This window comes from Bombina bombina, chromosome 9 (assembly GCF_027579735.1).
Source record: "Bombina bombina isolate aBomBom1 chromosome 9, aBomBom1.pri, whole genome shotgun sequence".
NCBI lineage: Eukaryota > Metazoa > Chordata > Amphibia > Anura > Bombinatoridae > Bombina > Bombina bombina.
Window position 1 is genome coordinate 254,922,872 of NC_069507.1, and position 18,218 is coordinate 254,941,089.

The window sequence follows — 18,218 nt, forward strand, 5'->3', positions numbered from 1 at the left end:
TAGATTAGGGGTATGTGGGTGGTGGGTTGTAATGTTGGGGGGGGTATTGTATGTGTTTTTTTTACAGGCAAAAGAGCTGAATTCTTTGGGGCATGCCCCGCAAAGGGCCCTGTTCAGGGCTGGTAAGGTAAAAGAGCTTTGAACTTTTGTAATTTAGAATAGGGTAGGGCATTTTTTTATTTTGGGGGTCTTTGTTATTTTATTAGGGGGCTTAGAGTAGGTGTAATTAGTTTAAAATTGTTGTAATATTTTCTGATGTTTGTAAATATTTTTTTATTTTTTGAAACTTAGTTCTTTTTTATTTTTTGTACTTTAGTTAGTTTATTTCATTGTATTTATTTGTAGATATAAATACAAAGTTGCCTGTAAAATAAATATTAATCCTAAAATAGCTACAATATAATTATAATTTATATTGTAGCTATATTAGGGTTTATTTTACAGGTAAGTATTTAGCTTTAAATAGGAATAATTTATTTAATAAGAGTTAATTTATTTCGTTAGATTTAAATTATATTTAATTTAGGGGGGTGTTAGGGTTAGACTTAGCTTTAGGGGTTAATCCATTTATTACAGTAGCGGCGAGATTCGGTCGGCAGATTAGGGGTTAATAATTGAAGTTAGGTGTCGGCGATGTTAGGGAGGGCAGATTAGGGGTTAATACTATTTATTATAGGGTTATTGAGGCGGGAGTGAGGCGGATTAGGGGTTAATAACTTTATTATAGTAGCGGTGAGATCCGCTCGGCAGATTAGGGGTTAATAAGTGTAGGCAGGTGGAGGCGACGTTGAGGGGGGCAGATTAGGGGCTAATAAATATAATATAGGGGTCGGCGGTGTTAGGGGCAGCAGATTAGGGGTACATAAGGATAATTTAGGTGGCGGTCATAGGGGTACATATGTAGTTTATGGGTGTTAGTGTACTTTAGAGTACAGTAGTTAAGAGCTTTATAAACCGGCGTTAGCCCAGAAAGCTCTTAACTACTGACTTTTTTCTGTGGCTGGAGTTTTGTCGTTAGATTTCTAACGCTCACTTCAGCCACGACTCTAAATACCGGAGTTAGAAAGATCCCATTGAAAAGATAGGATACTCAATTGACGTAAGGGGATCTGCGGTATGGAAAAGTCGCGGCTGGAAAGTGAGCGTTTGACCCTTTAATGACTGACTCCAAATACCAGAGGGCGGTAAAAACCAGCGTTAGGAGCCTCTAACGCTGGTTTTGACGGCTACCACCCAACTCTAAATCTAGGCCTTGGTTAGCTCGTGTGTATGTGAGATGTATACTGCTACTTTTGTCATTCTCAAGAAGATATTACACTCTGGCACCCTCATGTGCTATTCTCGTGTTGCTACAGAGTATAATATGGATTGGTTGACAGGCCTGACTGTGTGATCATCGTTATATTGTAAGATATTCATATTCACAACACTATATATTATTATTATTATTATTTGTTTGAATAGTGTTTGTTTTATTCCATTTATTGTAATACTGTGGGTAGAGAGCCCCCTATATTGGCATTATTTACTTAGTGTTCACCTTTTTGACTCAAGTCATTAAATTTAAAACACAAGCAAACACCACTTGTTAAAGATGTATTAAAGGGAAAACTGGAAGTATTAAAGTAACACTTTATTATAGGGACATGAAACCCAAAATGTTTTTTTCGTGATTCAAACAGATCATACAATTTAAAAGAAAAAGTTTCCAATTTGCTTCTATTTAGAAAATTTGCTTCATTCTCATGGTATTCTTTGTTGAATAGATACCTAGGTAGGTAATGTGCACACGTTTGGAACACACAGGAAAATGTGCTGGCATCTAGTGCTCTTGCAAATGAATAACATTGTTGCAATACTGCTGCCATATAGGACTCGATTTATCATCCATGTGCGGACCGGGGCATACATATTCGCCCATGTCCGCTGGCTTCTCCTCTGGCATATGAGCGCTCCTGTGCAACCCCGCCCCCTGACTGCGCACAGCCAATAACAAGCGGGCAGGAGCAGTCAATCTCCCTGGTCGGAAGAGACCAGGGAGATTGAAATTCTCCACCTAAGAGGTGGAGAACAGGGCAGGGAAGCAGCAGTCTAATGGCCACGGCTTGTTAAATGCTGACTGCAGGTTCGAAGCTGCAGTCTAAGAGGCGAGAAGCGCTTGATGAATTGAGCCCATAGTGATGCAGATACGTGCACGCTCCTGAGCTTAAAGGACCAGTCAACACAGTAGATTTGCATAATCAACAAATGCAAGATAACAAGACAATGCAATAGCACTTAGGGGCCCGGATGGAGCTTGAGGGCCTGTGTCTAAAGACCGCTGCTCCATAACCCGTCCGTCTGCTCTGAGCAGGCGGACTGACATCGCTGCAGTTCAACCCGATCGAGTACTATCGGGTTGATTGACACCTGATCGTACTCGATCAGGTCCGCCAGACCTTTGATAAATATCAGAAAGTGTAGGTGCACATTCTACCACTAGAGTCCACATAGTTATAGCATATTTAAATATATACTTCAATTTGCTAAATATACTTTTGTGTGACTAAGATCCCATTTTTATTTAAAAGCATATTTTTCTGATAATATTCTTTGCAATTTAAATATATGACGATATTATTGTGTGAGATGTCTATCCCCAATCTTATTTTGAACAGTGCAAGTATATTTAGCAAATTGAAGTATATATTTAAATGTGCTATAACTATGTGGACTCTAGTGGTAGAATGTGCACCTACACTTTCTTGTTTTTTTCAATTAATCATTGCCGGTCACCTTGGTAGCACTTCCACAATGTGTGTGCTAGGTTGCAAATAGTCTTTTTGTGGTGTGCTTAACTAAAAAAACCTTTGTTGTATCTTTGATAAATATCCCCTATAGTCTGAACTTCAAATGGGAAGTAGATTTTTTTTTCTTACAATTTGAAAAGTTATGTCTATTTCCACTCCCTCTGTACCATGTGACAGCCCTCAGCCAATCACAAATGCATACACGTTTATTCTGTGAATTCTTGCACATGCTCAGTAGGAGCTGGTGACTCAAAGAGTGTAAATATAAAAACATTTTGTTAATGGAAGTAAATTGGAAAGTTGTTTAAAATCTATCTAAATAATGAAAGTTTAATTTTGACTTGAGTGTCCCTTTAACTCCCTGTTTTTCAACAAATGATACCAAGAGAGCAAAGCCAATTTTAAATACATGTAAATTGGAATGTTTTTTAAAATTACATGCTATATCTGAATCATGAAAGAACATTTTTGGGTCCCACTAAATTGGAAAAATGATACTCACTACTAATAAAATTAAAATGTACTGTAATCAACATCTCATAAAGCCCTAGATTACGAGTGGAGCGCAAAATAGCATTTTCACAAGCACGCTATTTGCATTCCACTCAGTAATATAGGCATTCGCAGTGCATGGAACCTAGCGCAGCACAGGGGGTAAGTCGCAAAGTGTTGGGCAGCATATTTAAATGTATATGAATATATACCTATATATTTATGTGTGTATATGTGCCTATATACCTATATATTTATGTGTGTATATGTGCCTATATACCTATATATTTATGTGTGTATATGTGCCTATATACCTATATATTTATGTGTGTATATGTGCCTATATACCTATATATTTATGTGTGTATATGTGCCTATATACCTATATATTTATGTGTGTATATGTGCCTATATACCTATATATTTATGTGTGTATATGTGCCTATATACCTATATATTTATGTGTGTATATGTGCATATATACCTATATATGAATGTGTGTATATGTGCATATATACCTATATATGAATGTGTGTATATGTGCCTATATACCTATACATCACTGGAGTGCCCAAAAGCACAAGGTGTGCAATACTCAGAGACATGGCCAAGGTAAGAAAGGCTGAAAGACGACCACCACTGAACAAGACACACAAGCTGAAACGTCAAGACTGGGCCAAGAAATATCTCAAGACTGATTTTTCTAAGGTTTTATGGACTGATGAAATGAGAGTGAGTCTTGATGGGCCAGATGGATGGGCCCGTGGCTGGATTGGTAAAGGGCAGAGAGCTCCAGTCCGACTCAGACGCCAGCAAGGTGGAGGTGGAGTACTGGTTTGGGCTGGTATCATCAAAGATGAGCTTGTGGGGCCTTTTCGGGTTGAGGATGGAGTCAAGCTCAACTCCCAGTCCTACTGCCAGTTTCTGGAAGACACCTTCTTCAAGCAGTGGTACAGGAAGAAGTCTGCATCCTTCAAGAAAAACATGATTTTCATGCAGGACAATGCTCCATCACACGCGTCCAAGTACTCCACAGCGTGGCTGGCAAGAAAGGGTATAAAAGAAGAAAATCTAATGACATGGCCTCCATGTTCACCTGATCTGAACCCCATTGAGAACCTGTGGTCCATCATCAAATGTGAGATTTACAAGGAGGGAAAACAGTACACCTCTCTGAACAGTGTCTGGGAGGCTGTGGTTGCTGCTGCACGCAATGTTGATGGTGAACAGATCAAAACACTGACAGAATCCATGGATGGCAGGCTTTTGAGTGTCCTTGCAAAGAAAGGTGGCTATATTGGTCACTGATTTGTTTTTGTTTTGTTTTTGAATGTCAGAAATGTATATTTGTGAATGTTGAGATGTTATATTGGTTTCACTGGTAAAAATAAATAATTGAAATGGGTATATATTTGTTTTTTGTTAAGTTGCCTAATAATTATGCACAGTAATAGTCACCTGCACACACAGATATCCCCCTAAAATAGCTAAAACTAAAAACAAACTAAAAACTACTTCCAAAAATATTCAGCTTTGATATTAATGAGTTTTTTGGGTTCATTGAGAACATGGTTGTTGTTCAATAATAAAATTAATCCTCAAAAATACAACTTGCCTAATAATTCTGCACTCCCTGTATATTTATGTGTGTATATGTGCATATATACCTATATATTTATGTGTGTATATGTGCATATATACCTATATATTTACAGATTAAACACAGTCCCCATAAACCGCTATGTAAAGGGACTTTTTTTTTTTTTTTTTAAATCCACATCTCCTTACTTTAACCCCTTATAACTGCTTCATGCAGTTATCTAAAAAAAATAAAGATGCTCATAATTTTTATTTTAAAAAAGGAACACAACACTTTATTTCGGGGAAAATGGGGGACATTTAATTAATTAAACCAGAGGTCTGACCACTGGTTAATGAATTTGAGTGCAAAGTGCTACCGCGAGCTTGCAGTAGCATTAACCAGCCACTTGTAATGGCTGGTTATTCAATGTGCGCTCATTTTTTACCAGAATTATTATTTATAATCATTGTATTTATAATTTATTATTGATATAATTATTTGAATTATTATGTATATCATTTATTACATATATCGTTTATTCATGATTATTATCTATATAATTGATGTATATAACTATTTGTATTCCATTAGGTAAGTATGTAGCTTTCCCAAGTACTGAGATGACAAACTCATAGAGCATTAATATAGTGTGAAATGTAAAGGTGCAATATTATTGCAACAATATATATTGTCTCCATCACTTTAAAAAAGCTAGACTGACACAGCATATCAGGGAAGTTTTAATATGCATTTAATCACGGCTACTTTTTAATTTCACATTCTGAGGTTTAGCATTCTGCTGCTTAGTTTAAAACCCTGTGGGGGGATTTATTTAGGTGTCAAAATCATGCGCACCGCAACACCTTGTTAAAAAGTGACTGCTTACAAGGGCTTCTCATTTCAAGATTGAATGTGTATTACAGCTGTTATCAACTTTCTACTTTATTCTTTTATCAATTTTTATGGCAATTCTACGGCTCTAGCTGGGCTTCATGTTTCCAAGACAACTAAGTTACCTTCTGTACAAATAAAACTTACCTTATTCAATAAGTCTCTTTCTCTCACCAGCTCGTCTATAGCCTTCTTATCATACTCTGCTTGCTTCTTAGCAGATTCCAGCTCTGAAGCAATAAAAAGATATTAAATTAAAACTGGCAGATTGAAACCGCGGTCCTGGCAAAACAAGCTCAACCTTTCAATGTCAACACTGGTATTGTGTTTGTCAGTATAATAAAAGCCACTTTGCAGACATTAGACCATCGAGCTGTATGTAAGCTTTTGTAAAAGGGATCATACTCTATAATATGCAATTTAACTGGGTTAGATTTCACTGATGATCACCTAAAGCGATTATAAAAACGTATTACAGAGAATGTTTTTTTATTATGTGTTTTTTTTAATTGTCTGATTTTAAATAATCCCTGTGAACTAATTTATTACTGTGTACATTATTTGAATATGATCACGAAATACTTTTGTGACAAAGTAAAAAAAAATGTGTTACTATATTTTCAGCATTTATATTGTGCACTTTTTCTATAATTTAAAGTGATTGTCAATTTACCATGTTTTGATGCCTCCTAAGCATTTGTTACCTTTCTATTGGTCAAACCGCCACATTTTTTTTATTTATACAACAAACTTCATGTCGTTTTCACCCCGACTGCTCCCAGCCACCACTTAGCAACATTGTATTCAATGAATAAATACACTCATTGAACACTTTACTGTAGATTTTTCTATTTCCTAAAAGAGGGGTAGAGAGCATGTGCGATGCCTGAAAGCGCATCAGGACAGAGTAGGAAATATTGGGATTAGCGCATGCGCATTACTAGCATGTGACGTCAGAAATAAGGGCTTGAATGCCTCGGGGGGGGGGGCGGTGATTGGTAACCGGAGACCGCAAAATATATCAAACAAAAATACAATATGGCGGGTGGAGGTTAGGAAAGAAAATTGAGCAGATTACAACATATTATTTGGCGATATTACTCGGAAAAAAAAAATATGAATGAAAGTGCCCCTAATTTGTTACGAATGTTAATGTAGCATTAACGAATGTCACTGACTTTACAGTCACTTAATTTAACAATGAAAAATTTAAGTTTTCCATTTCTGATGATCGGAAGAGCACACTGCAGACTCTAAAAGCCTAACCCTGCTACATATCAGTCTCTAAGTGGCCTCAGCAGACATGGAAAGATAGCATAAATTAAAAGCAAAGCAAAATGACAATGACAAGTCTGCTCTGCTCCAGTAATACATCTGGATTGGCTCCTCAAAATACTGAAAGTGGTGAGGGCAGTTTGGCCATTAAAAAACAATTGCAGGCAACAAGTGTTAAAGGGACATTCCAGCCAAAATTGGAATCCACATGGATGCATTTCACTTTTGGATTGAAACATTTTTGCAATATACATGTATTAGCAAAAATGCTTCTAATTAAAGCTATAGCTGTTTCAAAAGTATATTTAAGTATGCATAGTGCACCAGCATTTTAAATACAGCACTTGCGTAGACAGCCTAAAGTGCTTTTACCATTAGGTAATGACTCAATATGTTAAATACTGACATGATCAGCTCTGAGCAGCTGCAGTACTTAAAATGCTGGTGCACTGACAATATCTAGCTATGCCTCACATGCACGTGCAGAGAAAAATGCTAACACTAAAACAGTGATTACTTTAACTAGAAACATTTTTGCCAACACATGTATATTGCAAATATGTTTCTATTCAAATATGCCATTCATATGTGTCCATTTAAATTTTGACTGGAATATCCCTTTAATGTATTCAGAATTTTACATTAGGTTGGAACTTTAATTCATTGCAAGACTACATAAACGTCTTGTGATTCTTGTAAAGCTGTCTGCGTATAGCAATGTGAAACAGATATTACTATTTGGGTATGTTTGTATATGACGTTTATCACTCTATTTGAGATAGTCGATAAGAGGAACTGACTTAAGAAATAGATAATAAGGTGTATAACAGGTTGGCAAATCTTCATTTACTCCCTGAATATGGCTCATATTATACACTCTGCGCTCTTTATACCTCTCTCCAGTCCACTGATTTGGTTTTTCAGGGTCTCTCGCTGCTGCTCCACGTCAGTCTTTTGTTCCTCAATTTGGCGACATTTTCTCTGTATAGTTTCTCTTACTTTGGAAAGTTTTGATGTTTCCTGTCGCATCTGATTCACCTCTTCCTCTTTAGCCTGGTATCAGGGAGTATAATTGTATCAATAACACTAATATGCTCTGGTTTTACTACAATCAGATTAAAACATTTCTTAAAAACTAAAACAATTAAAAAAAAATCTAACTTATCAAAAGAATAGGATAATATTGTCTTGCTTAAAGGTACGTATATATATATACAGTATATATATATATATATATATATATATATATATATATATATATATATATATATATTAGCAATTAAAAATGCTAAACAGCAAAAAAAAATCTGCAAACAAATGTTTTAATCCCTTAAGGACAGACAACATACCCTGTACGTCAGCTCTTGTTTTCCTTTGAAGGGGTTAAATAACTGGGCTCTCGCTGGCAGCGATGAAACCAAGCTATAGCCAAATGCCTCCATGAGCCCTACCTTATTGCTGGATGTCTAACAGCTGAATAAACTTTGGACTGTATTGGCTACCTGGCCCCGGTATGTTGCTTGCCTCCAGGAGTGAGGCATGTTATAATAGCTCATTGCGCAACTTTAATTGAGGGACCCGTGTTATTACAGGGCCAAAAAAACTTAACGGGACAGTAAAGTCATAATTAGACAATCATGATTTAGACAGATCATACAATTTTAAACAACTTTCCAAATTGCTTCTAGTATTTCATTTGCTTCCTTCTCTTGTTGTCCTTTGCTGAAAGGTTTATCTAAGAAAGCTCAGGAACAGCAAATAACGTAGCTTCTAGCTGCTGATTGGAGGCTGCATATATAAATATATATATACACCAATTGTCATTGGCTCACCCATTTGTTCAGTTAGAAACCAGTAGTGCATCGCTACTCCTTCAACAAATGATACCAAGAGAATGAAGCAAATTTGATAATAGAAGTAAACTGGAAAGTTGTTTAAAATTGTACGTTCTACCTAAATCATGAAAAACAAATTTTGGGTTTCATGTCCCTTTAATCACATGTGATGTACAGGGTATAGATCAAATGTCCTTAAGGGGATTTTTGCATAATCATTGGGCAATTTTCACTGATCTACTGTCTAAGGACACACCCCTTGAAAAGCCTATTGCGTGTCGTTTATCTTATCTTTTGCTACTTTACCACAATTAGAGAAATTATAGATGAGCTCCTGCTCTAATCAAGCAATCACTGCGTAGCATGTTGTAGGGTCAAAAATCAGAATACTGCAGGAGGAGCTTGAATTACAGAAAACATTTTTTACTACAAACATATATTTTTTTAAGGAAACTAAATTTTGAGTATGATGTCCCTTAAAAGTAATCAAATATCAGTTGATCTTCGTTTCTTTGTTCACGCTGATTACAACGACTGAAATGACATCACGCTCTGATTTTACCTTCAGCTCCAGAAGCTTTTGCTGGTTTTCCTGAGTTAGCTGATCGTTCAGGACACTCTGCTGTTCATTTTCAAGTTGTAGCTTAGCATTTCTGATCTGAAGCTGTTCTAGCTCTCTGGTGACTCTTTCATTTAGAATCTGCAAGAGGTCGGTAAAGCAACATGAGATAGCACTTGCACAAAGCAATCACTAATATGTATCCACATAAAAATGCCGCCTTAACCCCTTGTTTGCCAGAGCTAAGTACAACACATTGCTATGGCCTAGATGAGGTTAAAATAAGCTGGTAACATCTCCAGCAGTTTAAAGATCATTTTTCCACAATGTTTCAAAAGTAAAATGAGCTTCAGAGCAGCTGGCAGATAAATATTTAATGCACATTTGCCAAAGTACAGCCCGTGTGTCACTGTAATCATTGCAAATGATTGTGAAATAGCAACGGGTTTTACCAGCTGTAGGGCAAAAAAGGGAATTTTAAACCGAGCATCTTCTAGGCACAGTTGGCTGCAATTAGTGATCTTTTAGCAACGTGTTTGCAATAATTATTATAATAATTACATTCAATCGGCAAAGTTTATCTATAAAAAATCCTTTTAGCTCATGGGAAGTGCAAAGACTTAATGAGACAGTTTACATATTTCAAACTCTTTGCAAACCTCTCACAGGACATACAACGTTTCTATATACAGTATATGGCTCTGTACTTACTAATACATCAAACTGTGCCAAGATGTTTTTATACATTTTATAAATGTTTATTATACTTTCAATCATAAAAATACATTTCAAGTTTGTTGAATTTATCCTTAACGTAGAATATGAGATTCTTAGAAAACTGCTCAAATGGCTACCCAACAGTCTGTCTGTCTATCTATCTAACGCTATCTACCTTTCTATAAATTTATCAAATTTTCTATGTATCTAGGTATCCATCTTTATCTATTATATATATTTTCTCTCTATGGTTCTGATGATCGAAAGTGCTGTGATCTGGTGATATATCCAAAAAGGACCCGACATGATGTTGAGAAAGCTGGCAAAATATTCCAAGTGGCTGAATACATTGTTTAAAGGCAGCATCCCTAAGAGGTGGTTTACTATACATCGCAATGGGTAGAGATGCTGACAAAATATTCAAAGTAGCATCAGCACCGACATAGGGGATGTAAAGTAAAGGATCACTTTTAAATAGATCACCAAACCTAATAAACATAACTATGAACCCCTGAACCACCAGTTCCCCCACCGCAATACTCTTCCTACTCTACTTAACCACTAGACCTCCACAACCACAAATTAAACTCCCCCTACTACACTACTTTATCCCTAACAGCTAAACCCCAAGACCCGTAACCTAACACCCCCAAGTTAAACAAAATAAAACATTACAGAAAATAAACAAACAAATTAAAAAAAAAATTACCAAAAATAAACAACCCCAAACAGTAAGGCCTACCCTAAAACCAAAGTCCTCTTTAATGAAAGAAATAAAAAAATAAAGCCATATTCTAAAAAAAATCCTTTTCTAACAAAAACCCTAAATTAAAAAAACTATCCCTGTGAAGGGCATTTTGTAGTACATTGCATTAAAGTGATAAAAGGTTGGGGTTTTTTGCATAAAAAAATAAACACCCACCCAAAAAAAGCCTAATGCTAAACCCCAAAGATGGTACTCACACAACTTGAATCCAGCTCCTAGGTGGGCAGCTGCTACTCCAAGGTGGTGCTCCTCTTCTATCTTCTTCTATGGTGGCGGTCCTTCTTACCTCTTCAGCCATGGCGGTACTCTGCTGGGGATGTCCTCTTCCACCTGACCGGCCTTAATCCATCTTCTGATCTTCTGATTTTCCGTCACTGATATCCTCTTTATGCGTTCACCGTCACAATCTGAAGTTTAAATGGGAAGCCCCCCTTTATATAGGGGTGCCCTTGCTTTCCTATTGGTTGAATTCCAAATCCAAATTCAAATCAGCCAATAGAAAAAAACTTTCATTCTATTGGCTGATTAGAATTTGTTTTTGAAAATCAGCTAATAGAAATGCAAGGGCACTCGTATATAAGGGGGTACCTCGCATTCAAAGTTCAGTGTGCAGCGGTGACCACATGAAGAGGACGTTGGGGACGGAAGATCCGAAGATGAAAAGATCAGAAGATAAGAAGATGGAAAACGGACGAAGACCGGTCGGGTGGCAGAGGACATCACTAGCGGAGCAACGCCATGGCTGAAGAAGTAAAAAAGATAGCTGCCATGGTCTGTTGATGTTTTAAATATCAGGGGCCTAAGTATCTATCTATCTATCTATCTATCTATATATATATATTAATCCTTCTTTCTGTATGTCTATCTATTGAATTTTCAATACCAATCCTTCAGAGAAAACACTTTTTCAGCCGGCTTTCGTATCATTTTTGGAATTTAAAAGCCACGAATTGTTATTATTTGCTAAAGGGATATGAAACCCAAAAGTTGTCTTTAATGATTCAGACAGAATTTACTTCTATTATCAAATTTTCTTCATTCTCATGGTATCTTTTTTTGAAAAGCAGTGATGTGTGCTTAGCAGCCAGCCGATTTCTGGAGCACTATATGGCAGCAGTTTTGCAAGAATGTTATCCATTTGCAAGAGCACTATATGGCAGCACTATTTCTTGCAATGGAGTGCTCCAGATGCTACCTAGGTATCTCTGCAACACAGAATATCATGGGAACGAAGCAAATTTAATAGAAGTAAATTGGAAACTTTTTGAAAATGGTCTGTTCTGTCTGAATGACAAAACACATTTTTTGGCTTTCATATCCCTTTAAGTGAAAAAAAACAAATTCAGAAATTGTATGCAGTAATTATCAGTACGGAATTAATTAGCCACCTCGTTTTTCTTTGGCTTTGGCTACTGTTACATCAGTTCATCCCCACAAACAACATAAAAAGTCACAAGTGTGTTTCTTACAGGGCTTTTTTGTGCATTTCAACAAATATTCCTGTTATTTAGCTTATGAGATATTGAGGTTCCGCTAATATTATTCCATTGCTGGCTCCTCTATTGGAACAGCTTCAAAAACTAAGCCAAAAGAAAAGATCTGAGCTGCCATACGCTGGTTTCTGAAAGAATTCTAATGGATTGGAATGAACGTGTATTGTGTATCTGATGCGTTAGGACACAAACCATTCTCTTATACAAATAATCCGAGACAAACACAAGATTAGAGCGCACTGGTGATGTTCGCAGATCAACCAGTTTTGTACCTTGTGCTCTTTGAGCTGCTGTTCCAGCTTCTGCAGTTCCTCTTTGCTTTTTTGCAGGGTCTGTTGCAGTGACTTGACCTCCACCCCCTTATTATCAAGCTCGTTCTGTACATTTTTTAGGTCCTTCTCAAGCTTCTCCTTCTTACGCGCTTCCCTAGAGGCCTCATTCTGACGCACCTGGATTTCTTGTTGGAACTGCAGAAAAACAGCAGAGAAAATAGCAACTTATCACTGAAAGACAAACAGAGGGCGCCATATCTGCGGCAGATTGCATGTTGCTGAATAAAGCGATCTAGCCAATTCCTCAGACATACAACAGGTTACAGTAGCAACTTATAACCTTTACTGCACCATTTAACGCTGACGGATGCAACATTTTGATGATTTATGTAAATCATTTTTATTTTTCCTTCATGAATAGAAAGACCCCATGTCATGACATACAGTAAATTGCTTGTTAGGGAAGGGATAAGCAATGTTACATGTTCACCAATACCCAAAGCATGAAAATAAGCGCTTTTAAGTAAAATGATAACAATTTAAAGAAGAAAAGTACTCAGTTTAGAGAAATGTATTTAGTAAACATTACAGCGTCTTATTCACAGAACAGACTTTTCAAATGATGAGAACTTTATACAAAGAATATGCCTGCTCCCTCCTGCACTGCTCTCCTTACTCTGGGCAGAACACAGGACTCATACAAAGGGTACAACCTCGCAAATTCAGCGCCACTAGCACTTGTAAAACTTGAGGGAGCTACGGTACTGAATTTACACTAACATGTCCCTCCCAGCTCCCCCTAAAATCGCCACTGCCTCAGACATTTCTGAAATTGTGACCAGCACCGGGCATAAGGAGTTAAGCAGTGCATGCTGGGTATAGAGAGGGTCCGAGGGCAGGATCTGGGCAGTATTTAGCACTTGCTGGTGTTTGCACAGTCTCAGATTTCCTGCATAAAAACTCAGACAGGAACGAGGAACCAGGGACAGCAAAGTGAAGATGACTGTGCTCTAATGTGACAGCAATGATAATGGAAATGTCACATAATGAATAAATCTGCCCAGAACTGGGGGCACACGCAGTGCAATGCTGAAATATTAAATAGTGCTTGTGTTACTGCTTGTTAGAAAATAATCTGAGGCCTATCCCCCTGCAACAATAAACTGTTGTGCCGAAAAGTCAACAACAGAATTAGCAACACAGCTTTTATCTATAACTTTTCAGCACAACAGTCTAAATATAAAGTTCAGCAGATTAGGGATTAAATAAGGGTTACTGGCCTTGGGAATGGAAGAGGAAACTGAATTGGGGCTTCACACTAAAGAGCCTCAGTTACTGTGGTCACCTGTGCAAGTCTAAGTGAACCCAGCCCCCCAGCTTCAGTTCATGCCCCTGTGGTCCGTCTCTATTTCTAACATCCACCTCTTGAACAAAACCTTATGATAGAAAACCCCATCCACCAGGTGCAGGAGCCGCACAGACCTGCGTGATACTCTGCTCTGCCTCCTCTTTCGCCCTCTCAGCTTCCTGCTGTTTCTCAGTCGCTTGCATCAGACTCTCTCGCAGTTTCACCACCTCTGACAGCAGCTGGTCTCGCTCTTTGGTCAAATCATCCTTGATGTTCAGGAGATCGTTCATACTAAAGAGAAGCAGGAGGTTGTCATTGTTGCGCACTTACTGACAGCACCAGCTACACTGTCAGTGATGGGCAGAGAACCCCACTATTATTACTATTAGACTTATAGAGACACCTATATAGAGTTTGCAGATAGTCTGGTAGATACCTGGCATATTACAGAGCCCTTATCTCTTTTTTTACATATTCACAAAGCAGAAGTGACCTCACCTGTGCTCCTGACCCAGCGACAAGCCAGAACTTTGTTCCACCAGTTTTGTCAAATTGACAATTTCATCTTTCAGTGACTGAATGGTTTCTTTTGCTCTCTGTTCTTTTTCATAGGCTGAGTCCACCATTTTCCAAGCCTTTTCAATTTCCTAACGATAAAACAAAGATAGAGAGAACATGAAGATTATCTGATGTTAAATAAAATCTTAATACACAGTACGTCACAGATCCCATGTTTTCACTGTAATTATTCAAACTTAAAAGGCCATTATAGCTGAAAAAATATAATTTATGCTTACCTGATAAATTCATTTCTCCTGTAGTGTAGTCAGTCCACGGGTCATCCATTACTTATGGGATTATATCTCCTCCCTAACAGGAAGTGCAAGAGGATCACCCAAGCAGAGCTGCTATATAGCTCCTCCCCTCTACGTCATATCCAGTCATTCGACCGAAACCAAACGAGAAAGGAGAAAACTATAGGGTGCAGTGGTGACTGGAGTTTAATTTAAAATTTAGACCTGCCGTAAAAAACAGGGCGGGCCGTGGACTGACTACACTACAGGAGAAATGAATTTATCAGGTAAGCATAAATTATATTTTCTCCTGTTAAGTGTAGTCAGTCCACGGGTCATCCATTACTTATGGGATACCAATACCAAAGCTAAAAGTACACGGATGACGGGAGGGACAGGCAGGATCTTTACACGGAAGGAACCACTGCCTGTAGAACCTTTCTCCCAAAAACAGCCTCCGAAGAAGCAAAAGTGTCAAATTTGTAAAATTTTGAAAAAGTGTGAAGTGAAGACCAAGTTGCAGCCTTGCAAATCTGTTCAACAGAGGCCTCATTCTTAAAGGCTCAAGTGGAAGCCACAGCTCTAGTAGAATGAGCCGTAATCCTTTCAGGAGGCTGCTGTCCAGCAGTCTCATAGGCTAAACGTATTATGCTACGAAGCCAAAAAGAGAGAGAGGTCGCCGAAGCTTTTTGACCTCTCCTCTGTCCAGAATAAACGACAAACAGGGAAGAAGTTTGACGAAAATCTTTAGTTGCCTGCAAATAAAATTTCAGGGCACGGACGACGTCCAGATTGTGCAGAAGTCGTTCCTTCTTTGAAGAAGGGTTAGGGCACAATGATGGAACAACAATCTCTTGATTGATATTCTTGTTAGTAACTACCTTAGGTAAGAACCCAGGTTTAGTACGCAGAACTACCTTGTCTGAATGAAAAATCAGATAAGGAGAATCACAATGTAAGGCCGATAACTCAGAGACTCTTCGAGCCGAGGAAATAGCCATTAAAAACAGAACTTTCCAAGATAACAGCTTGATATCAATGGAATGAAGGGGTTCAAACGGAACACCTTGCAGAACGTTAAGAACTAAGTTTAAGCTCCACGGCGGAGCAACAGTCTTAAACACAGGCTTAATCCTAGCCAAAGCCTGACAAAAAGCCTGAACGTCTGGAAAAGACAATATCCTAGGAATCCTAACCTTACTCCATGAGTAACTCTTGGATTCGCACCAATATAAGTATTTACGCCATATTTTATGGTAAATTTTCCTGGTAACAGGTTTCCTAGCCTGTATTAAGGTATCAATCACTGACTCCGAGAATCCCCGCTTTGATAGAATCAAGCGTTCAATCTCCATGCAGTCAGCCTCAGAGAAATTAGATTTGGATGTTTGAAAGGACCCTGAATCAGAAGGTCCTGTCTCAGAGGCAGAGACCATGGTGGACAGGACGACATGTCCACTAGATCTGCATACCAGGTCCTGCGTGGCCACGCAGGCGCTATTAGAATCATCGATGCTCTCTCCTGTTTGATCCTGGCAATCAATCGAGGAAGCATCGGGAAGGGTGGAAACACATAAGCCATGTTGAAGACCCAAGGTGCTGTCAGAGCATCTATCAGTACCGCTCCCGGGTCCCTGGACCTGGATCCGTAACAAGGAAGCTTGGCGTTCTGGCGAGACGCCATGAGATCCAGATCTGGTTTGCCCCAATGATGAAGCAGTTGGGCAAACACCTCCGGATGAAGTTCCCACTCCCCCGGATGAAAGGTCTGGCGACTTAGAAAATCCGCCTCCCAGTTCTCCACGCCTGGGATGTGGATCGCTGACAGGTGGCAAGAGTGAGACTCTGCCCAGCGAATTATCTTTGAGACTTCCATCATCGCTAGGGAACTCCTTGTTCCTCCTTGATGGTTGATGTAAGCCACAGTCGTGATGTTGTCCGACTGAAACCTGATGAACCTCAGAGTTGCTAACTGAGGCCAAGCCAGAAGAGCATTGAAAATTGCTCTTAATTCCAGAATGTTTATTGGAAGGAGTCTCTCCTCCTGAGTCCATGATCCCTGAGCCTTCAGGGAATTCCAGACTGCGCCCCAACCTAGAAGGCTGGCGTCTGTTGTTACAATCGTCCAATCTGGCCTGCGGAAGGGCATCCCCTTGGACAGATGTGGCCGAGAAAGCCACCATAGAAGAGAATCTCTGGTCTCTTGATCCAGATTTAGCAGAGGGGACAAATCTGAGTAATCCCCATTCCACTGACTTAGCATGCACAATTGCAGCGGTCTGAGATGCAGGCGCGCAAAAGGTACTATGTCCATTGCCGCTACCATTAAGCCGATTACCTCCATGCACTGAGCCACTGACGGGTGTTGAATGGAATGAAGGACACGGCAAGCATTTAGAAGTTTTGATAACCTGTCCTCCGTCAGGTAAATTTTCATTTCTACAGAATCTATAAGAGTCCCTAAGAAGGGAACTCTTGTGAGTGGCAATAGAGAACTCTTTTCTACGTTCACCTTCCACCCATGCGACCTTAGAAATGCCAGAACTAACTCTGTATGAGACTTGGCAGTTTGGAAACTTGACGCTTGTATCAGAATGTCGTCTAGGTACGGAGCTACCGCTATGCCTCGCGGTCTTAGTACCGCCAGAAGAGAGCCCAGAACCTTTGTAAAGATTCTTGGAGCCGTAGCTAACCCGAAGGGAAGAGCTACAAACTGGTAATGCCTGTTTAGGAAGGCAAATCTTAGATACCGGTAATGATCCTTGTGAATCGGTATGTGAAGGTAGGCATCCTTTAAATCCACTGTGGTCATGTACTGACCCTCTTGGATCATGGGTAAGATGGTTCGAATAGTTTCCATTTTGAACGATGGAACTCTTAGGAATTTGTTTAGGATCTTTAAGTCCAAGATTGGTCTGAAGGTTCCCTCTTTTTTGGGAACCACAAACAGATTTGAATAGAATCCTTGTCCGTGTTCCGACCGCGGAACTGGGTGGATCACTCCCATTAGTAAGAGGTCTTGTACACAGCGTAGAAACGCCTCTTTCTTTATCTGGTTTGCTGATAACCTTGAAAGATGAAATCTCCCTTGTGGAGGAGAAGCTTTGAAGTCCAGAAGATATCCCTGAGATATGATCTCCAACGCCCAGGGATCCTGGACATCTCTTGCCCAAGCCTGGGCGAAGAGAGAAAGTCTGCCCCCCACTAGATCCGTTTCCGGATCGGGGCCCTCACTTCATGCTGTCTTAGGGGCAGCAGCAGGTTTTCTGGCCTGCTTGCCCTTGTTCCAGGACTGGTTAGGTTTCCAGCCCTGTCTGTAGCGAGCAACAGTTCCTTCCTGTCTTGGAGCGGAGGAAGTTGATGCTGCTCCTGCCTTGAAGTTACGAAAGGCACGAAAATTAGACT

General features: G+C 39.1%; 1 protein-coding gene across 1 annotated transcript in view; it reads right to left on the minus strand.

The window, feature by feature from the left end:
* Positions 1-18,218, minus strand: part of LOC128640537 (cilia- and flagella-associated protein 58) — a gene marked incomplete at its 3' end in the record, with an annotated part of 133,285 nt that overhangs the window by 72,214 nt on the left and 42,853 nt on the right. The window contains 6 exon segments of the mRNA XM_053693009.1: positions 5,902-5,984; positions 7,923-8,082; positions 9,427-9,564; positions 12,672-12,866; positions 14,154-14,310; positions 14,518-14,666. Of these exon segments, the coding sequence (XP_053548984.1) occupies positions 5,902-5,984; positions 7,923-8,082; positions 9,427-9,564; positions 12,672-12,866; positions 14,154-14,310; positions 14,518-14,666 (882 nt within the window).